General features: G+C 49.4%; 1 protein-coding gene across 2 annotated transcripts in view; it reads right to left on the reverse strand.

Annotated features, from left to right (window-relative positions):
* The window catches only part of LOC139268327 (tricarboxylate transport protein B, mitochondrial), a 106658-nt gene that overhangs the window by 41335 nt on the left and 43562 nt on the right, over window positions 1–21761 (reverse strand). For both annotated transcript variants that reach the window (XM_070886401.1, XM_070886402.1), the window contains exons 2-3: window positions 18036–18143; window positions 13589–13688 (exon numbers count right to left, since the gene is read on the reverse strand). In XM_070886401.1, the coding sequence (XP_070742502.1) occupies window positions 13589–13688; window positions 18036–18143 (208 nt within the window). The remainder of the gene's footprint in view (window positions 1–13588; window positions 13689–18035; window positions 18144–21761) is intronic.

Here is a 21761-nt window from a genome sequence, read left to right on the forward strand (position 1 = left end):
ATATTGTTCACCCATCACCCCCTGTGCTCTCTCAACTACATCGGCTCCCGGTCCAGCAACGCCTCTGATCTAAAATTTTTATTCTTGGTTTAAATCCCTCCATGGCCTCGCCCCCTCCCTATCTCTGTAACCCCGCTCCAGCCCCAAAACCCCCCGAATATCTGCGCTCCTCTAATTCTGCCATCTTGAGCATCGCTGATTATAATCGCTCAACCATCGGTGGCTGTGCCTTCTGTTGCCTAGGCCCCAAGAATCATAGAATCAAAGAAATTTACAGCACGGAAGGAGGCTATTTCGTTCATTGTATCTGCACCAGCCGACAAAGAGCTACCCAGCCTAATCCCACTTTCCAGCTCTTGATCCGTAGCCCTGCAGGTTACAGCACTTCAGGTGCACATCCAAGTATTTTTTAAATGTAGTGAGAGTTTCTGCCTCTACCACCCTTTCAGGCAGTGAGTTCCAGACCCCCACCACCCTCTGGGTGAAGAAATTTCCCCTCAAATCCCCTCTAAACCTCCTGCCAATTACTTTAAATCTGTGCCCACTGGTAAGAAACATAGAAAATAGGTACAGGAGTAAGCCATTCGGCCCTTTGAGCCTGCTCCACCATTCAATAAGATCATGGCTGATCATTCACCTTAGTACCCCTTTCCTGCTTTCTCTCCATACCCCTTGATCCTTTTAGCCGTAAGGGCCACATCTAACTCCCTCTTGAATATATCCAATGAACTGGCCTCAACAACTCTCTGCGGTAGAGAATTCCACAGGTTCACAATTCTCTGAGTGAAGAAGTTTCTCCTCATCTCGGTCCTAAATGGCTTACCCCTTATCCTTACACTGTATCCCCTGGTTCTGGACTGCCCCCAACATCGGGAACATTCTTCCTGCATCTAACCTGTTCAGTCCCGTCAGAATTTTATATGTTTCTATGAGATCCCCTCTCATCCTTCTAAACTGCAGTGAATAAAGGCCCAGTTGATCCAGTCTCCCCTCATATGTCAGTCCTACCATCCCGGGAATCAGTCTGGTGAACCTTCGCTGCACTCCCTCAATAGCAAGAACGTTCTTCCTCAGATTAGGAGACCAAAACTGAACACAATATTCCAGGCGAGGCCTCACCAAGGCCCTGTACAACTGCAGTAAGACCTCCCTGCTCCTATACTCAAATCCCCTAGCTATGAAGGCCAACATACCATTTGCCTTCTTCACCGCCTGCTGTACCTGCATGCCAACTTTCAATGACTGATGTACCATGACACCCAGGTCTCGTTGCACCTCCCCTTTTCCTAATCTGCTGCCATTCAGATAATATTCCGCTTTCGTGTTTTTGCCACCAAAGTGGATAACCTCACATTTATCCACATTATACTGCATCTGCCATGCATTTGCCCACTCACCTAACCTGTCCAAGTCACCCTGCAGCCTCTTAGCATCCTCCTCACAGCTCACACCACCACCCAGTTTAGTGTCATCCACAAACTTGGAGATATTACATTCAATTCCTTCATCTAAATCATTGATGTATATTGTAAATAGCTGAGGTCCCAGCACTGAGCCCTGCGGTACCCCACTAGTCACTGCCTGCCATTCTGAAAAGGACCCGTTTATCCCGACTCTCTGCTTCCTGTCTGCCAACCAGTTCTCTACCAACGTCCATACATTACCCCCAATACCATGTGCTTTAATTTTGCACACCAATCTCTTGTGTGGGACCTTGTCAAAAGCCTTTTGAAAGTCCAAATTCTCCCTTGTCCACTCTACTAGTTACATCCTCAAAAAATTTTAGATGATTTGTCAAGCATATTTTTACTTTCAGAAATCCATGCTGACTTGGACTGGTCCTGTCACTGCTTTCCAAATGTGCTGCTATTTCATCTTTAATAATTGATTCCAACATTTTTCCCACTACTGATGTCAGGCTAACCGGTCTATAATTACCTGCTTTCTCTCTCTCCCTCCCTTTTTTTTTTAAAGTGGTGCTACATTAGCTACCCTCCAGGCCATAGGAACTGATCCAGAGTCGATAGACTGTTGGAAAATGATCACCAATGCATCCACTATTTCTAGGGTCACTTCCTTAAGTACTCTGTGACTATCAGGCCCTGGGGATTTATCGGCCTTCAATCCCATCAATTTCCCTAACACAATTTCCCGCCTAATAAGGATATCCTTCAGTTCCTCCTTCTCACTATACCCTCGGTCCCCTAGTACTTCCGGAAGGTTATTTATGTCTTCCTTCGTGAAGACAGAACCAAAGTATTTGTTCAACTGGTCTGCCATTTCTTTGTTCCCATTATAAATTCACCTGATTCTGACTGCAAGGGACCTATGTTTGTCTTCACTAATCTTTTTCTCTTCACATATCTATAGAAGCTTTTGCAGTCAGTTTTTATGTTCCCAGCAAGTTTCCTCTCATACTCTATTTTCCCTCTCCTGATTAAACCCTTTGTCCTCCTCTGCTGAATTCTAAATTTCTCCCAGTCCTCAGGTTTACTGCTTTTTCTGGTCAATTTATATGCCTCTACCTTGGATTTAACACTATCCTTAATTTCCCTTGTTAGCCACGGTTGAGCCACCTTCCCCATTTTATTTTTCCTCCAGACAGGGATGTACAATTGCTGAAGTTCATCCATGTGATCTTTAAATGTTTGCCATTGCCTATCCACCATCAAGTCAACCCTTTAAGTATCATTCGCCAATCTATTCTAGCCAATTCAGGTCTCATACCATCGAAGTTACCTTTCCTTAAGTTCAGGACCCTAGGCTCTGAATTAACTGTGTCACTCTCCATCTTAATAAAGAATTCTACCATATTATGGTCACTCTTCCCCAAGGGACCTCGCACAAGATTGCTGAAGGGAAATATGGCTTTCCTATCCACTCTATCTCGGCCCCTCATCATTTTATACACCTCAGTAATGTCTCCCCTCAGCCTCCTCTGTTGCAAAGAAAACAAATCCAGCCTATCCAATCTTTCCTCACAGCTAAAATTCTCCAGTCCTGGCAACCTCTTGGTAAATCTCCTCTGTACCCTCTCCACTGCAATCACATCTTTCCTGCAATGTTCCTGTAAAGCTCTGAAATTACCTCCCTAAACCTCCTGCCTCTCTCTCTCTCTGCTGCTCTTTAAAACTTACCTCTGACCAAGCTTTTGGTTATCTGTCCAAATATCTCTTTATGCGGCTCGGTGCCAAATTTTCTTCGATAACGTTTCTGTGAAGCGGCTTGGGGTAGTTCACTGCATTAAAGGCGCTATATAAATGCAAGCACAGGTTGAACCTCCCTTTTCCGGAACCCACGGGATCTGGCTTGTTCCGGATACGGGATTTTTCCGGACAAGGGGATGGTACAGGTACTGAGCAAGGGGATATCGGGGCTGGCTGCCTTGGGGCTGGGAGTGCGGCAGAGAGATCATGGGGGGGGTGGAGGGGTGGATGGCGGGGTCAGGCCAGCGATTGCGGGAGTCGGCAGCGAGGAAGGACTTTAATTTGTTCATGTCGGAGTTCTGTGCATGCGCCACCCGGTGGCCGGGAATGGTTCTGGACGAGGGGTGTTTCTGGATAAGGGAGTTCTGGATAAGGGAGGGTCAACCTGTAGTAGTTGTTGATCCTTTGTGTCAAGTAGGGCATCATTATAGCAGCTGACTTCAAAAATTTGGATTTGAAACAGATGGAAAAAAAAACCCCAGTCACTGAACTTTGTTTTGGAAAAGTGCCGCTGTGTGTTGAAGGTTTCACGGGTAATTAGGAGACAGTTAAGCAGACTAAACAGGCTGCACGCTCTCCTTGTTCCGGCTACTAACTGTCGCTCTGCATTCACTGTGCGTGTGTGTGAGACAGCCGTGAGATCTCCAACACTGCGATAAGAAGCGAGCGAAGTAACAATCTCTCTCTCTCTCCACTGCCAAGAAGCTCGCGCTCACCTCACAGCGCCTGACTCACGGCAGACGGAAATCTGAATGCGCAGTTGTGCGCGAGGAGTTCGCCGAGGCTCAGCGCCTTGCGTCAGGCTCCCGCCGACTGGCGGGGACGGCGGCCCACAGCCCCGAGCGGCGGGAGGGCAGCCAGGGCGGGCACGCACCGCGCGGCACTCACCCACCGCGCCCACGCTCCAGATCGTCACCCCCACCCACCTCTCAAACCCACGGTCTGAGCTACTCTAACGCAACTCTCTCCCGGTGCTTTTTACATAGGAATTTACAACAACAACTTGTATTTATATAGTGCCTTTAACGTAGCGAAACGTCCCAAGGTGCTTTCCAGCAGCGTTATAAAACAAAATTTGACTCCGAGCCGCAGAAGGAGATATTAGCGCAGGTGAGTTTGGTCAAAGAGATGGGTTTTAAAAAGCATCTTGAAGGAGGAAAGAGAGGTAGAGAGGCGGAGAGGTTTAGGGAGGGAGTTCCAGAGCTTGGGGCCCAGGCAACAGAAGGCACGGCCACCAATGGTTGAATGATTACAATCGGGGATGCTCAGGAGGGCAGAATTCGAGGAGTGCAGACATCTCGGGGGGTTGTGGGGCTGGAGGAGATTACAGAGATAGGGAGGGGCGAGGGCCACGGAGGGATTTGAAAACAATGAGAATTTTGAAATCAAGGTGTTGCTTAACCGGGAGCTAATGTAGGTCAGCGAGCACAGGGGGTGATGGGTCCGTGCCGGGGTTTATGCTCCAAAACAGCCTCCTCCCACCTCTCCTCATCTCACCCCATCAGCATAACCTTCCACTACTTTGTCCAGCCTCCCCATTAAATGCATCTACACTAATCACTTCAACCACTCCCTGTGGCAGCAAGTTCCACATTCTCACCACTCTCTGGGTAACGACGTTTCTGCTCAATTCCCCATTGGATTTAGTAGTGACTGTCTTATATTGATGGCCTCTAGTTTTGGTATCCCCCACAAGTGGAAACAAAAGGGAGTTCTGTGTTTTTGCAACATTCAATAAACTGGACAATTTCTCCAAGTTCCCCTCCAACTCACACACCAACCTGACTTGGACATATATCGTCGTTCCTTCATAGTCGCTGGCTCACAATCCTGGAACTCCCTCCCTCACTGTTTCCCCCGGGCTGGGGATCTAGAACCAGGGGTCACAGTCTCAGGCTAAGGGGTTGGCCATTTAGGACTGAGATGAGGCAAAATTTCTTCACTCAGGAGGGTGGTGAATCTTTGGAATTCTCAACCCCAGAGGGCTGTGGAGGTTCAGTCGTTGAGTATTTTCATGACAGAGATCGATAGATTTTTGGATATTAAGGGAATCAAGGGATATGGGGATAGTGCAGGAAAGTGGAGTTGAGGTAGAAGATCAGCCATGATCTTATTGAATGGCGGAGCAGGCTCGAGGGGCCGAATGGCTGACTCCTGCTCCTAATTCTTATGTTCTTATGTTCCAGCAGCACTGTGGGAGCACCTTCACCACAAGGACTGCTTTAGTTCAAGAAGGCGGCTCACCTCTACCTTCTCGAGGGGTCCCTGCTGCTAGTGCTTGGCTCCGATATCAGCCCCTCCCCTCTCTCTTCCACCCCCCCCCCCCCCCACCACTCTACCCTCCCCCTCCCCCACTCTCCCCTCCACCCCCCCCACTCTCCCCTCCTCTCCCTCCCCTCTCCACTCCACTCCACTCCTCCTCCCGCCTCCCCCACGGTCCGATAGTTGCCAAAAATGCACACTACACTGCCAATCTGACCCAGTTGATAGCTGGCACAGGTTTGACGGGCCGAATGGCCTCCTTCTGTGCTGCAACCATTCTATGATTCTAAGAAAGAAAAAGACTTGCATTTATATAGCGCCTTTCACAACCTCAGGATGTCCTAAAGCGCTTTACACCCAGTGAAATACTTTTGAAGTGTTGTAATGTGGGAAACGCGGCAGTCAATTTGCGCACAGCAAGCTCCCACAAACAGCAATGTGGTAATGACCAGATAATCTGTTTTTGTGATGTTGATTGAGGGATAAATATTCACCAGGACACCGGAGAGAACTCACCTGCTCTGCTTTAAAAAAGTGCCGTGGGATCTTTTACGTCCAGCTGAGAGAGTAGACGTGGGCCTCGGTTTAATGCCTCTTACCAAAGACAGCACCTCCGGCAGTGCGGCGCTCCCTCAGCACTGCACTGGGAGTGTCAGCCTAGATTTCTGTGCTGGTCTTCTGGAGTGGGACTTGAACCCACAACCTTCGAGCGCTCACAGATTGGTGTCAGAAAGCTGTGTGAGGCCGAGCCCCACTCTGTGTGTCTAATCCAGGCCTGTGCTTCAGTGCAGCAACAGGAGAGCGCAGTGTCTCACTGCCAACACCCACTAAAGGTAGAGCTGGTCGTCATTCAGCTCAGCGTCGCCTCTGGGACCTTGCCAGCTGCAAATCGGCTGCCGTCAGTCTGAGATGCATTGCGACGTTTCCCGAGGGACGTGGCTAAGGCAACAGATAAAAAGCAGGCCTTCTCTGTAGGGCTTTCCCCTGGCAGAGAGAGAGCGGGCCCGTGGGCAGGTTACTGGAAGGCAGCACAGACACGCGCCAGCCTGTGCTCACCCGACTCGCACACATTGAGAGCAGGAAGCAGCCAGTGTCAATGATTAACTCCGGACACAGTTCCTCTGTCGAGCTCAAGGTGCCAATTATAGTCTCCTCTTCCCAGCTTAGTGCTGGGTTTGAACCTGTGACACTTCTCATAGTAATAGTACTCTGATACAGCACGCGAGGCCATTCGTGCCCATGCTAGTTCTTTGCGAGAGCTGTCCAATTAGTCCCACTCCCTCTGCTCTTTCCCCAACACCCTTTAAACCACACATCAGTGACTACACTCCACAAGTACTTCACAGGCTGTAAAGCGCTTTACGCCGTCTAGTGGTCGTGAAAGGTGCTATATAAATCTGAGCCTTTCTTTAAATTGTTTTCCCCTTCAAGCATTTATGCAATTCCCTTTCGAGAGTTACTAGTGAATCTCTCCGCCCTTTCAGGCAGCGTGTTCCCGATCGCAACAACTCGCTGCGAAAAGGAAATCGTTTCTTCGCGTCGCCTCTGGTTATTTGGCCAATCACCTTAAATCTGTGCCCTCTGTTTACCGACCCTTCTGCCACTGGGAACCGTGTCGATTTATCTACTCCGTCAAAACCCTTCACAGTTTTGATCAAATCCTTTTCTGTTCCGAGGAGAACAACCCCAGCTTCTCCAGCACATAACTGAAATCCCCCCCATCCCCGGCACCATTCCGATAAATCTCCTCCGCCCCCTCTCCAAGGCCTTGACATCCTTCCTAAAGTGCGATGCCCAGAATTGGACGCAATGCTCCAGCTGGGGCCTAACCAGTGGTTTATAACGGATTACCATAACTTCCTATTTGTGCCTCTACAGGGGCAACGTCCCGAATCCGGAACCCTCGGGCCTGAGGCCGTTCGGCATTTTGCGTTTTTGCCGGATTCTGGAACGTCTTTCTGATGTCACGAATCCGGGTTCGGGTATTTCCTGATTTCGGAATGTCAGAAGGGGGGGGAGGATGTTCGCTGGGCGGTGAGGTTGTCGGCCGGGGAAGAGTTCGGCTGGGGCCCACCCGCCGAAGAGCTGGTCAGGCGGCGGCCCCATCACCGAGGAGGTGTTCAGGCAGGCCGGCGAGGGGGCCTCGAGGTAAGGGCAGTGGCGGCGAGGTGAGGGGCGGTGAGGCGAGGCGGGACCGCGAGGTCGGCAGGGTTGACGGGTCCAGATTCCGGAACATTTTACTGATTCCGGACGACCCTGCCACCAATCGGTCCGGAGTCCGGTACATTCCGGATTTTGGACGCTCAACCTGTATTAATAAAGCCAGGGATCCCATCTGCTTTCTCAACTTGCCCTGCCACCTTCAAAGATTTGTGTGTGTGAACCTCCAGGTCGCTCTGTTACTGTGCCCCCGTTAAAATTGCACCATTTACTCTACACTGCTCTCCCCCCGTGTCGATGTTGATCTGGCTCAGCTCGCCACTGACCAACAGAGTCGGTCTGGCAGTCCTGGGCCAGGTCAAGCACAGTTGTGTCTACTGCGGCCTCTAGGTGGCGCCACCGTTGTCCTGGCCAGGCACCGACCGGGTCACCAACGGTCGTCGCCTGTAGGTGGCGCCAGACCGCTGTTGGTGCCGCCGGCTTTTCCACATCGACCGGCCTCCAAGTATACAAACATAGACAATAGGAGCAGTAATAGGCCATTCGGCCCTTCGAGCCTGCACCACCGTTCAATATGATCATGGCTGATCCTCTATCTCAACACCATATTCCCACTTTTTTCCCCATACCCTTTGATGCCTTTTGTGTCTAGAAATCTATCTATCTCCCTCTTAAGTACATTCAGTGATTTGGCCTCCACAACCTTCTGTGGTAGAGAATTCCACAGGTTCACCACCCTCTAAGTGAAAACATTTCTCCTCATCTTGGTCCTAAATTTCCGACCCCGTATCCTGAGACTGTGACCCCTTGTTCTAGACTTCCCAGGGAAACATCCTCCCCACATCCAGTCTGTCCAACCCCGTCAGAATTTTATACATTTCAATGAGACCCCCTCTCATTCTTCTGAACTCGAGTGAATACAGGCCCAGTCGACCCAATCTCTCCTCACATGACAGTCCTGCCATCCCAGGAATCAGTCTGGTGAACCTTCGCTGCACTCCCTCTATGGCAAGTATATCATTTCTTAGGTAAGGAGACCAAAACTGCACACACTACTCCAGGTGCGGTCTCACCAAGGCCCTGTATAACTGCAGTAAGACATCCTTGCTCCTCTTGCAATGAAGGCCAACATACCATTTGCCTTCCTGGTCTCCTTATTTAAGGAGGGATATACTTGCATTGGAGGCATTTCAGAGAAGGTTCACTGGGTTGATTGTTGAGATGACGGGGTTGTCTTATGAAGAAAGGTTGAGCAGGTTGGGACGATACTCACTGGAGTTTAGAAGAATGAGAGGTGATCTTATTGAAACATATAAGATTATGAGGGGGCTTGACAGGATAGATGCTGAGTGGATGTTTCCCCTGGTGGGGGCATGGTTTCAGAATAAGGGGTCGCCCATTTAAAACGGAAATGAGGAGGAATTTCTTCTCTCAGAGGGTCGTGAATCTTTGGAATTCTCTTCCCCAAAGAGCTGTGGAGGCTGGGTCATTGAATATATTTAAGGTGGAGATAGACATATTTTTGAACGATAAGGAGTCAAGGGTTATGGGGAGCGGGCAGGGAAGTGGAGCTGAGCCCAGGATCAGATCAGCCATGATCTTATTAAATGGCGGAGCAGGCTCGAGGGGTCAAATGGCCGACTCCTGCTCCTATTTCTTATGTTTTTATGACCCTGGGGTAAACTTGCCCGGTGCGCTGAGTCTCGCCCGGGACAGCGGCCTTACCGATCCTGGCAAGTTCCCTTCGAGCCGACCACCAGCTCTGCGTCACCGGCTGATGGCACCAGCGCTAAGCTGTGGAAACAACGGTCCTGAAATTGCGTTCTCCGAGCCAGCATACTCTCCGGGTGCGCCATCATAGTCCAATCGAAAACACCCCGCCCCCCCCACCCTGCACAACTTACGGGTTTGTGCAGGGGGGGGGGCACATGTCTATCGAAATACACAGTGACAGATCATCAGAACCGCCTGCAGACTGAGCAATGCTGGTGCAGAGTGGGGACATTTGCCCAACAATTGCACAGCAATTGCCCACAAAACTCTTGCGGCTGTTAAAAGCAGGCGTAGGACCTGCTTACATCAGCGTAAGGGTACATATAAAAAAACATATAAAGATCAAAAATTATGCGCACACACTTTAAATAGGCTTATGCAAATATGGGCCTGGATTAAGATGTTTAAAATTATTTATCAAAAAATCTAATGTTTTATTGAGATTGTTGCAATAAAGGGAGTTATGAATACAATTGCAGTTCACTCCCTTCATAATCATTAGAATTCTGAGCATTATATAATTATTTGGGGATTCCATTGCATATCGTTAGGAGATTCCCTTCATAATTGACTGCAATGGAATCCTCCTTTGCCATTGGAGGACCGGGCCCATGTGATGCCAGGGGTGCCTCCGAACCTCCTGCGTCCCTGGGATCCGTGGGCCTTTACGCTGCCGTCCGCCCGGAGACTTGAGGTCGGAACTCTCCGCAGCCTGGGCGACCAGGAGGCGAGTCCCTAAACGTTTTGCGGGTCTGCGGCGCACTCCGGAGATACACCGCCAACCGCAATTTCTAGCCCCGTGTTTCAGTGAGCGAGGGGAGGAGGGTCAATCTGTGCAACAGGCTCACTAGGGAGCCAGCCGGTGGAAGGAGTTGGTGTTGATTGATTCAAATGCAAATTACACAGATTTCTTTCACAAAGTCACACCTTGGGACGCTGTATGTGAGACATGACGTGTAGCGAGCTCGGGAGGAACAGGGGACTTTGGGCCTCTGGTTCCTAAAGCTCTCCCCCACTAGGGGTTTTCCTCACCTCATGTCTGGGTCTGTTGTCGACTACTACAACAGCAACTTGCATTTATATAGTGCCTTTAAGGTGGTAAAACGTACCAAGGTGCTTCACAGGAGTGCTTATATAGAGACTGATCAACAACATAGGAAGTAGGAGCAGGTGTAGGCCATTTGGCCCCTCGAGCCCGCTCCACCATTCAATAAGATCGTGGCTGATCTGATCTTGGCCTCAACTCCACTTCCCTGCCCGCTCCCCATAACCCTCGACTCCCTTAACAACTCCCAATATCGTTGTATCATGGGACTGCCAGGATGGGAGAGGGCGAACGAGATGGACTTGGTCATTTTCGGCCTGCCATCCCCAGGTCCCAACAATCACACGCCAATATGAAAGCAGCTATTGAACAGTCTTTCATTCCTCTTTCATTAAGGAATTTGTTGGAAGCAATGTACAAACCCACTGATGTACATTCCATTGCAGACATCAGACACCCTGTACTTAAAACCACAAAACAGTCCTCTCATTATCCACATCCTTCTCAATTTATCTAGGCCGGAAAAACCAGTTTCAAAGTGAACACACTCCTCTTCCTAGGATCATCCGAGAGGTAATGATGATGTTGCAAGAGTTGCCCCTGCCTAAATTATATGACAGATCTTGCATTTCTATAGTGCCTTTCACAACCTCAGGATGTCCCAAAGCGTTTTACAGCCAATGAACTACTTCTTCAAGTGTAGTCACTGTTGTAATGTAGGAAACGTGGCAGCCAATTTGCGCACAGCAAGCTCCCACAAACAGCAATGTGATAATGACCAGATAATCTGTTTTTAGTGATGTTGATTGAGGGATAAATATTGGCCCCAGGACACCGGGGATAACTCCCCTGCTCTTCTTCGAAATAGTGCCATGGGATCTTTTCTGTCCACCTGAGAGAGCAGACGGGGCCTCGGTTTAATGTCTCATTCAAAAGACGGCACCTCTGACACTCCTGGCGCTCCCCTCAGCACTGCACTGGAGTGTCAGCCTAGATTTCGTGCTCACATCTCTGAGCTTGAACCCATGACCCTCTGACCCGGAAGCCATTAACTGAGTCTTGGCTGGAATCGTAAGACCACAGTGGTAGCACTGCATGCAGATTTTGGCTCTGCACTGCAGGAAGGAGGTTGAGGCAGAGAGGGTTCAGTGCAGATTCATCAGGTTGCTGGCTGACGTGAGAAAATACAGATTAACCACTCGCTCACTGAAATTCAACAGAGATCAGTAATTCAACAACAACTTAGCACCGTTAACTTAGTAAAACGTCCCAGGAGCGATTATCAAACAAAATTTGACACCGAACCACATAAGGAGATATCAGGACAGGGCTTGGTCAAAGAGATAGGTCTCAAGGAGCGTCTTAAAAGGAGGAGAGAGAGGCGGAGAGGTTTAGGCAGGGAATTCCAGAACTTAAGGCCTCGGCAGCTGAAGGCACGGCCACCAACGGTTGAGCGATTATAATCAGGGATGCTCAAGAGCGCAGAATTGGAGGAGCGCAGAGATCTCAGAAGGTTGGGGGGCTGGAGGAGATTGCAGAGATAGTGAGGGGCAAGGCCATGGAGGGATTTGAAAACTACGATGAGAATTTTGAAATCGAGGCGTTGCTTAACCGGGAGCCAATGTCGGTCAGCGAGCACAGGGGGCGATGGGTGAGCGGGACTTGGTGCGAGTTAGGACACGGGCAGCCGAGTTTCGGATGACCTCAAGGTTAGGTAGGGTAGAATGGGGGAGGCCAGCCAGGAGTGCTTTGGTGTAGTCGAGACTACCCGCCTGATGTGTTCACCTTGTCCAAAGACCCCACCAACGAGATGAGAGTTGGGAGTCGGCCTCCCGACCAGCTATTAATGGGGCATTCACTCTCCGAGCCCGTCGAGTGAAGCCAGCACTAACGCTGTGTACAATGGAGCACATTAAAAGCCCAAACCCTCGGGAGTTGGGTGTTCGAAGGCTCCACGCTGCTTAACTTCACTCACCAGTGAGCCTCAGGCACCAACTTCTGCTCTGGCTCTTAAAAGCTGATGCTCGAATGAGGACAAAGAAGTGGAGACTAAGAGGCAGGCGTCAATTCTAAAGGCCACAACTGAAAGCAGTTACTTTATTCTTCATTCAATGCTTTAGGCCGCTCTACATCAGACTGCCCTTCATTTAATGGCTGCCTTTCAGCTCATTTGTTTAAAATGTTATGTCTCTCTTCATTCCTCTCCTCGGGAGATCATTGCGACTTCATAGCGATAGGTCGGTGGATGGATACGGATGGAGAGCAGTGATAGGGCGGTGGATGGATACGGATGGGGAGCGGTGATAGGATAGGGACGGGAAGCAGCGATCAACCCATCTTTGCTCCAGTGAGAACCTGCCGTCCCCTCCACACAGCATCCGACTGCTCCTCACCATTCCAGACCATGCACTCCCACCCCCCACCCCGCCCAACATCCCAGATCCCCAGCGGCCACGCGGTGCGCAGAGCTCCCTGACATCAGGCCCGTATTTGTCTCTCACTGGTTTGGAAGGAAAGGCGAAGGGGAGGGGAAAAGAGAAAGGAGCACGATTGGGGAAAAGGAGGGTGATCAAGTGGGGGGGGGGGGGCGAGGGAAGGATATCAAGGGGGGGGGGGAAAACAGAGAACATGGGGGGGAAAGGGAGGGGGAATCGAGATTGATTCCCCATTCAATTAACTGAATTTAAATTCCCCCAGTTGCCCTGAGTGGGATTGAACTCGCGTCTCCAGATCATTAGTCCGGACCTCTAGATTACTGGTCCAGTGACATAACCACTGGGCTACCGTATCCCTAATTTGACCTCAGTATCGCTGAGCTAGGAAGTGTGGGGAAGGAGGAATTCCCGCTGGGAAGAGCAGATGTGCGCACACACTGAGCCAGCATAGGAATGGGCCCAGTTGTGAGGTCTCCCAGTGTGGAATAGCCAGTCGACAGTTGCTGCCGTTCATGAAGAGCAGGCACTTGGGCGAGGTGATTGTGGGGTTGGGGTTTCTGCCTGTGAAATCATCCCATAATATTAATCAGCACCTTCAGGAGACAAGGGGCAAGAGGAGAAAGCGAAAGTTGGAATAGCAAGTAAGGAAATGAATCTTTTCAAGTAACCGGCCAACGCGACGCGTAATAGAGAAGCCAGGAGCCTACCTGACAGCTGCTTTGGGGATAGAACCATACAGCAGCGAGCTGAGACCGCGATACAGCCCCCTCACCCCATGGCCGTCCACTGTCTGCTTGACACAGTCACCTAGGAAACAAAACACACATAGGCTACTCCACTGAGCAAGAACTCGCATGTGGGAGGATGTTTCCCCCGGGCTGGGGAGTCTAGAACCAGGGATCTCAGTCTCAGAATATGGGGTCGGCCATTCAGGACTAAGATGAGGAGAAATGTCCTCACTCAGAGGGTGGTGAATCTTTGAAATTCTCTGCCCCAGAGGGCTGTAGATACTCAGTCGTTGAGTATATTCAAGGCAGAGATCGATAGATTTTTGGGTATTAAGGAAATCAAGGGATATGGGGACAGCGCAGGAAAGTGGAGTTGAGGTAGAAGATCAGCCATGATCTCATTGAATGGTGGAGCAAACTTGATGGGCCGAATGGCCTACTCCTGCTCCTAATGTTCTTATTTATTGACCGCCAGTCACATCGCAGCAGGAGTATCCATTCAGGCCCTTGAGCTTGGTCCACCACAACATAAAGGCGTCAGTCCTGGCTCAGTGGGTGGCCCTCGTGCCCCTGAGTCAGAGCATCCTGGCTTCCAGCCCCCACTTCAGAGACTTGAGCCCATAATCTCGACGGACACCACCGGTGCCAGTGCCGAGGGAGTGCTGCACTGTCAGAGGTGCCGTTTTTCGGATGAGACATTAAACCGAGGCCCCGTCTGCTCTCTGAGGTGGACGTAAGAGAGCCCATGGCACTATCGAAGATGGTCACCACATTACAGGAAAGATGTGATTGTACTGGAGAGGGTACAGAGGAGATTTACGAGGATGCTGGACTGGAGAATTTTAGCAATGAGGACAGATTGGATCGGCTGGAGTTGTTTTCTTTGGAACAGAGGAGGCTGGGGGGAGACTTAATTGAGGTGTATAAAATTATGATGGGGCCTGGATAGAGTGGATAGGAAGGACCTATTTCCCTTAGCAGAGGGGGTCAATAACCAGGGGGTATAGATTTAAAGTAATTGGTAGAAAGTTTAGAGGGGAGTTGAGGAGAACTTTCTTCACCCAGAGGGCGGTGGGGGTCTGGAACTCACTGCCTGAAAGGGTGGTCGAGGCAGAAACCCTCCCCACATTTAAAAAGTACTTGGATGTGCACGTGAAGTGCCGTAACCCACAGGGCTACGGACCAAAAGCTGGAAAGTGTGATTAAGTTGGATAGCGGACACGAAGGGCCGAAATGGCCTCCTTCTGTGCTGTAAATTTCTCCGATTCTACAAAAGCAGGGAGTTCTCCCTGGTGTCCGAGCCAGCCTTCCTAAAGACCAGCTGATGGACGGGAGGCGGGACAGCCAGTCGCCTGCTGATGCTCTCACTCTGGGCCAGCAGACAGTTGGCGGGTGCCGGTTGTAAAATGCCGATTGCCAACTGTAAATGTCAACAATTGTAATTAAGTGCTGTTTAGAGGGTATTGTCATTTATTTAGAATTTTGTACATCAATAATACAATACCAGCAAAAAAAAGGACACGACTGCTGCCAACGAACCGGAAGTAGCTGCACATGCGTAGTTTCAGTGGGGGGGGGGGGAGGGGGGGGTTTGTTGTGGTCGGACTTCCCGAAATGAATAAAGAATCGGATTTTAGAGAATTATAGAAACATAGAAACATAGAAAATAGGTGCAGGAGTAGGCCATTCAGCCCTTCCAGCCTGCACCGCCATTCAATGAGTTCATGGCTGAACATGCAACTTCAGTACCCCATTCCTGCTTTCTCGCCATACCCCTTGATCCCCCGAGTAGTAAGGACTTCATCTAACTCCCTTTTGAATATATTTAGTGAATTGGCCTCAACAACTTTCTGTGGTAGAGAATTCCACAGGTTCACTACTCTCTGGGTGAAGAAGTTTCTCCTTATCTCGGTCCTAAATGGCTTACCCCTTATCCTTAGACTGTGACCTCTGGTTCTGGACTTCCCCAACATCGGGAACATTCTTCCTGCATCTAACCTGTCTAAACCCGTCAGAATTTTAAACGTTTCTATGAGGTCCCCTCTCACTCTTCTGAACTCCAGTGAATACAAGCCCAGTTGATCCAGTCTTTCTTGATAGGTCAGTCCCACCATCCCGGGAATCAGTCTGGTGAATCTTCGCTGCACTCCCTCAATAGCAAGAATGTCCTTCCTCAAGTTAGGAGACCAAAACTGTACACAATACTCCAGGTGTGGCCTCACCAAGGCCCTGTACAACTGTAGCAACACCTCCCTGCCCCTGTACTCAAATCCCCTCGCTATGAAGGCCAACATGCCATTTGCTTTCTTAACCGTCTGCTGTACCTGCATGCCAACCTTCAATGACTGATGTACCATGACACCCAGGTCTCGTTGCACCTTCCCTTTTCCTAATCTGTCACCATTCAGATAATAGTCTGTCTCTCTCTTTTTACCACCAAAGTGGATAACCTCACATTTATCCACATTATACTTCATCTGCCACGCATTTGCCCACTCACCTAACCTATCCAAGTCACTCTGCAGCCTCAAAGCATCCTCCTCGCAGGTCACACTGCCACCCAACTTAGTGTCATCCGCAAATTTGGAGATACTACATTTAATCCCCTCGTCTAAATCATTAATGTACAATGTAAACAACTGGGGCCCCAGCACAGAACCCTGCGGTACCCCACTAGTCACTGCCTGCCATTCCGAAAAGTACCCATTTACTCCTACTCTTTGCTTCCTGTCTGACAACCAGTTCTCAATCCACGTCAGCACACTACCCCCAATCCCATGTGCTTTAACTTTGCATTTTCGAAAGCCTTCTGAAAGTCCAAATATACCACATCAACTGGTACTCCTTTGTCCACTTTATTGGAAACATCCTCAAAAAATTCCAGAAGATTTGTCAAGCATGATTTCCCTTTCACAAATCCATGCTGACTTGGACCTATCATGTCACCATTTTCCAAATGCGCTGCTATGACATCCTTAATAATTGATTCCATCATTTTACCCACTACTGAGGTCAGGCTGACCGGTCTATAATTCCCTGCTTTCTCTCTCCCTCCTTTTTTAAAAAGTGGGGTTACATTGGCTACCCTCCACTCGATAGGAACTGATCCAGAGTCAATGGAATGTTGGAAAATGACTGTCAATGCATCCGCTATTTCCAAGGCCACCTCCTTAAGTACTCTGGGATGCAGTCCATCAGGCCCTGGGGATTTATCGGCCTTCAATCCCATCAATTTCCCCAACACAATTTCCCGACTAATAAAGATTTCCCTCAGTTCCTCCTCCTTACTAGACCCTCTGACCACTTTTATATCCGGAAGGTTGTTGGTGTCCTCCTTAGTGAATACTGAACCAAAGTACTTGTTCAATTGGTCTGCCATTTCTTTGTTCCCCGTTATGACTTCCCCTGATTTTGACTGCAGGGGACCTACGTTTGTCTTTACTAACCTTTTTCTCTTTACATACCTATAGAAACTTTTGCAATCCGCCTTAATGTTCCCTGCAAGCTTCTTCTCGTACTCCATTTTCCCTGCCCTAATCAAACCCTTTGTCCTCCTCTGCTGAGTTCTAAATTTCTCCCAGTCCCCAGGTTCGCTGCTATTTCTGGCCAATTTGTATGCCAATTCCTTGGCTTTAATACTATCCCTGATTTCCCTAGATAGCCATGGTTGAGCCACCTTCCCTTTTTTATTTTTACGCCAGACAGGAATGTACAATTGTTGTAATTCATCCATGAGGTCTCTAAATGTCTGCCATTGCCCATCCACAGTCAACCCCTTAAGTATCATTAGCCAATCTATCCTAGCCAATTCATGCCTCATACCTTCAAAGTTACCCTTCTTTAAGTTCTGGACCATGGTCTCTGAATTAACTGTTTCATTCTCCATCCTAATGCAGAATTCCACCATATTATGGTCACTCTTCCCCAAGGGGCCTCGCACAATGAGATTGCTAATTAATCCTCTCTCATTACACAACACCCAGTCTAAGATGGCCTCCCCCCTAGTTGGTTCCTCGACATATTGGTCTAGAAAACCATCCCTTATTTTAAATAAAATTCCAACTGTGTGAATTTATTTTTTTTAAGTGGTTGTCTGTCCTTCGAAACAGCGGCTCTTAAACTGAAAAATCCGCCAGTCACATTAACCCAACCACAGTAACATCACTGAAACTTTGTTGGTGATGAGTTTCAGCACTTCTCAGATCGCCGGCTGTTGTGCTGAGCGTTATTTCTGAGATTTGGGACCCGAATTGTGCGCAGAATGCTTGTGCGCCGCTTCCGGGTCGTTGGCAGGAGCCACTCTGGAAAAATTACGTTGAAAAACTCAAAAGGAGAACCATTTATACCCCGCTGCAATACTTTGATATTAAATTGGCCCCAAGAGCAAAGCGGCAGGCAAGGTGTTCCGTGGTGCCGGGAACCTTACCGATGCCCTTGTACCTCGGCGGGTTTGCCTTCTCATCCAACTGTAGCTGTGTCTTCACATACTCGGTGGGGAAGGTGATGCAGATTTCAATGCCTCCCGCAATCCCACCTGCACAAGGAAAATCACCACAATTAAACCCCCCGATAATAACCCGCGACGGCAACAACAACAACTTACACTTCAATGTAGTGAAACGCCCTAAGGCATTTCACAGAAATATTAGGAGCTAAAAAAAATTGACACCAAGCCACATAAGTTATACATTAGCGCAGGTGACCAAAAGTTTGGTCAAAGAGGTCGGTTCTAAGGAGCGTCTTCATGGAGGAAAGAGAGGTAGAGAGGTGGAGAGGTTTAGGCAGGGTGTTCCAGAGCTTGGGGTCCAGGCAACAGAAGGCACAGCCACCAATGGTGGAGCGATTATAATCAGGGATGCTCGAGGGGGCAGAATTAGAGAAGCGCAGACATCTCGGTGGGTTGTGGGGCTGGAGGAGATTACAGAGATAGGGAGGGGCGAGGCCGTGGAGGGATTTGAAAATAAGGATGACAATTTTGAAATCGAGGTGTTGCTTAACCGGGAGCCAATGTATGTCAGCGAACACAGACAAAAGGTTCAAGAGAGCCATGTGGATGAATCCCAGCGAAAGGAACCTTAGTCACTCCAATAAGCTTAAAGAGCTGGGTCTATTTACCTTAGAGCTGCGTTAAAAAAAAGACTTGCATTTATATAGCGCCTTTCACAACCACAGCCCTTTACAGCCAACGAAGTACTTTTGGAGTGTAGTCACTGTTGTAATGTAGGAAACGCGGCAGCCAACTTGCGCACAGCAAGCTCCCACAAACAGCAACGTGATGCATTCTGAATAATGTGCTTTAGTGATGTTGGTCGAGAGATCAATATTTTCCAGCACACCAGGGATAACTCCCCCGCTCTTCTTCGAATGATACCATGGGACCTATTCTAGCTGGATATAAATAGTTATCCTTGTTAGTTTTTCGGTTTAATTTTGCCCAAAAAAACAAGGGGCCACTTGTTTGAAAGTTTGTGTTTTAGTGCCCCCCCCCTCCCCCTTTAGTCAGGGGGCATTTGAGTTAACGATTTATGTTTTAACAGATTACAACAAAATAGTTGTAGAGCTGTTGCACTGTGAGTGGCTTAGCCAGTCACATGATGTTCATAAGACTCAATAAAACCCCAGCCAGTTGGGTCCAGGTCATCCACGATGAGGTATGCAGTTGTGAACCTGGTGGATGAACTGGTAATGTGCAGTGTGATTGTCAAACCTTTGTTAATAAACCAACTAGTTCTTAATAGCAACGTGTTGCTATGAATTCTTAAGCAAAGAACCCATGAAGCACATGGGTTTGACTGCTGAAATAGTGCGGATGTGTCATGGAATGCAGGTCTCTGGGAACCTGACAATTTTTCGTGGTGGTGGTGCTCGAGGAAGGAATATTGGCCAGGGGCCAGGACACTGGGAGTAGTCCTTGCCCTTCTCCGAATAGCGGGCTGGACTCTAACATCCCCCACGCATGGCCGGCCAGCCCGTCACTGCGACTAGACACTGATTCTGCTCCCCTCAGGGGAATCCTGCAAACCCATTCTAAATACACGTCACGCACTTCAGAGAGGATAATAGGAAGTTGGCCGGGAAACACAAGCTGAGCATTCGTCTGAATGGGTTCCAACAGCAACATCATCAAAGCTGGCTCAAACCACAGTTTCAAACCCAGCTACTTGTTATCCTAGGTTATACAAAAAGCAACGGGTCTCCTCACAGTTATATAAGGGGCCGTTCGAAAATGTAGGACAGGGGGTGATGTCACTAAAGGCTCCGTGGGTCGCACCCTTTCGCCTCCGAGTCAGAAGGTTGTGGGTTCAAGCCCCACTCCAGAGATTTAACCACATCATTTCAGGCCGACACTCGCAGTGCAGTACTGAGGGAGTGCTGTGCAGTCGGAGGGGTGCCGTCTTTCAGATGAGACGTTAAACCAGAAGGGGCCTCGGTTTGTGTAAAAGACCCCCACGGCACTATTTCGAAGAGGAGCAGGGGAGTTATCCCCGGTGTCCTGGCCAATATTTATCCCTCAATCAACATCACAAAAACGGATTACCTGGTCATTATCTCACTGCTGTGTGTGGGAGCTTGCTGTGCGTACACATTGGCCGCCGCGTTCCCCACATTACAACAGTGACTACACTCTAAAAGTACTTCATTGGCTGTAAAGCGCTTTGGGAGCTCCAGTGGTCATTAAAGGCGCTATATAAAATGCAAGTCTTTGTTGTGATTTTGAGACATTTAATCAGGAACAGGCAGGAAAAACTGGCACGGAAAGTGAACTGATTCCTCACGTCCCACAGGCATTCAGCTGTTGGGTCTAAGAGGTACCCGTCGTAGGAGAGGAGGGCCCAGCCGTCATCAACGGGGCCTCTTTCAGCGACAACTGGAGCTCTCCTTCCCCACTGGTGACCTGGCCTCTTCTCCTCCTCCAGCACGAGGCGAGTACCATGGCTGTGATCCCCCCCACCCCTCCAGAGCTCCCTCCCTGAACCCCAGTGGGCCACTAACCCTCCCAATGCCTGCCCCCAACCAGGCCTTGGACCACCTACCATCGAGGGCGCTACCCAGCGCCGAACCTGCGGACAACATCTCGCCGTAGGCAACTCGGCCCATACAGCAGTGCCTGGTCTCCAGCCGTCTTGGACCCCCTTGCCACTGGACCAAGACCTTGCAACGACCACCCCACGTTAAAAGAACTCACACACAGGCATCTTCCACTCATCTAATATGAAGTTCGGGACCTGGAACGTCAGGACCCTCATGGGCATCTCAGGAGGTACCCAGGGGCTTTGAAAGGGAAATGGCTGCATCGCTAGAGGGTAGTAAAGCCTCTCTACCCAGAACAACAATCACCTCTCTCAATCCATAATAAATTAGACCATGACCAAACCCAGAATAAATGGGTGTCTTTAAAAAAAAAAATGTAAATGCTTTTTTCCCCCCTCTCCCAGCTGGCTCTCCCTCACACACACACACACACACACACTGCATCTCATTCCCACCCTGGATCTTATAAGGATTGCAACAGACTTGGAGCAGAATTTGCCCTCTGTTACACTTGCATCAGGGTGCACTGGCCATTTAAAGAGCAGATACAAGAGATCCATTGACATGCACGGGTCAGCAGAAAGTTAAAGAAAGTTGAATTTCGATTGGCTCCCAGGGCAACGCCCCTCAGCACAGCCTGTTAGACACGTGGGGCCCAAGCTCTCAAATTTCAATGACCACGTTTGCTGCTTGTCAAGTTAAACACACTGGGGGAGTCCCCACACTATAGTTAGCAATGCTCAAATCTTTCCACGGACCAGTCGCTCGATCCAGTTCACGGAGAGCTCTAAAGTCAGTCAGTTTCTGGTTACTTTCCTAATCATTCATTCAGTGTTAATGTGTCAGCTGTGGCTCCGTGGGCAGTACTCTTCCCTCTGAGTCAGAAGGTTGTGGGTTCAAATCCCACTCCAGGGACTTGTGCACAAAAATCTAAGCTGAGGGAGCGCTGCACTGTTGGAGGTGACGTCATTTGGATGAGACATAAAACCGGGGCCCCATCTGCTCTCTCAGGTGGATGTAAAAGATCCCATGGCACTATTTCGAAGAAGAGCAGGGGAGTTATCCCCGGTGTGCTGGCCAATATTTATCCCCAATCAACATAACAAAAACGGATTATCTG

Source organism: Pristiophorus japonicus, chromosome 8 (assembly GCF_044704955.1).
Source record: "Pristiophorus japonicus isolate sPriJap1 chromosome 8, sPriJap1.hap1, whole genome shotgun sequence".
In the NCBI taxonomy this organism is placed as follows: Eukaryota; Metazoa; Chordata; class Chondrichthyes; family Pristiophoridae; genus Pristiophorus; species Pristiophorus japonicus.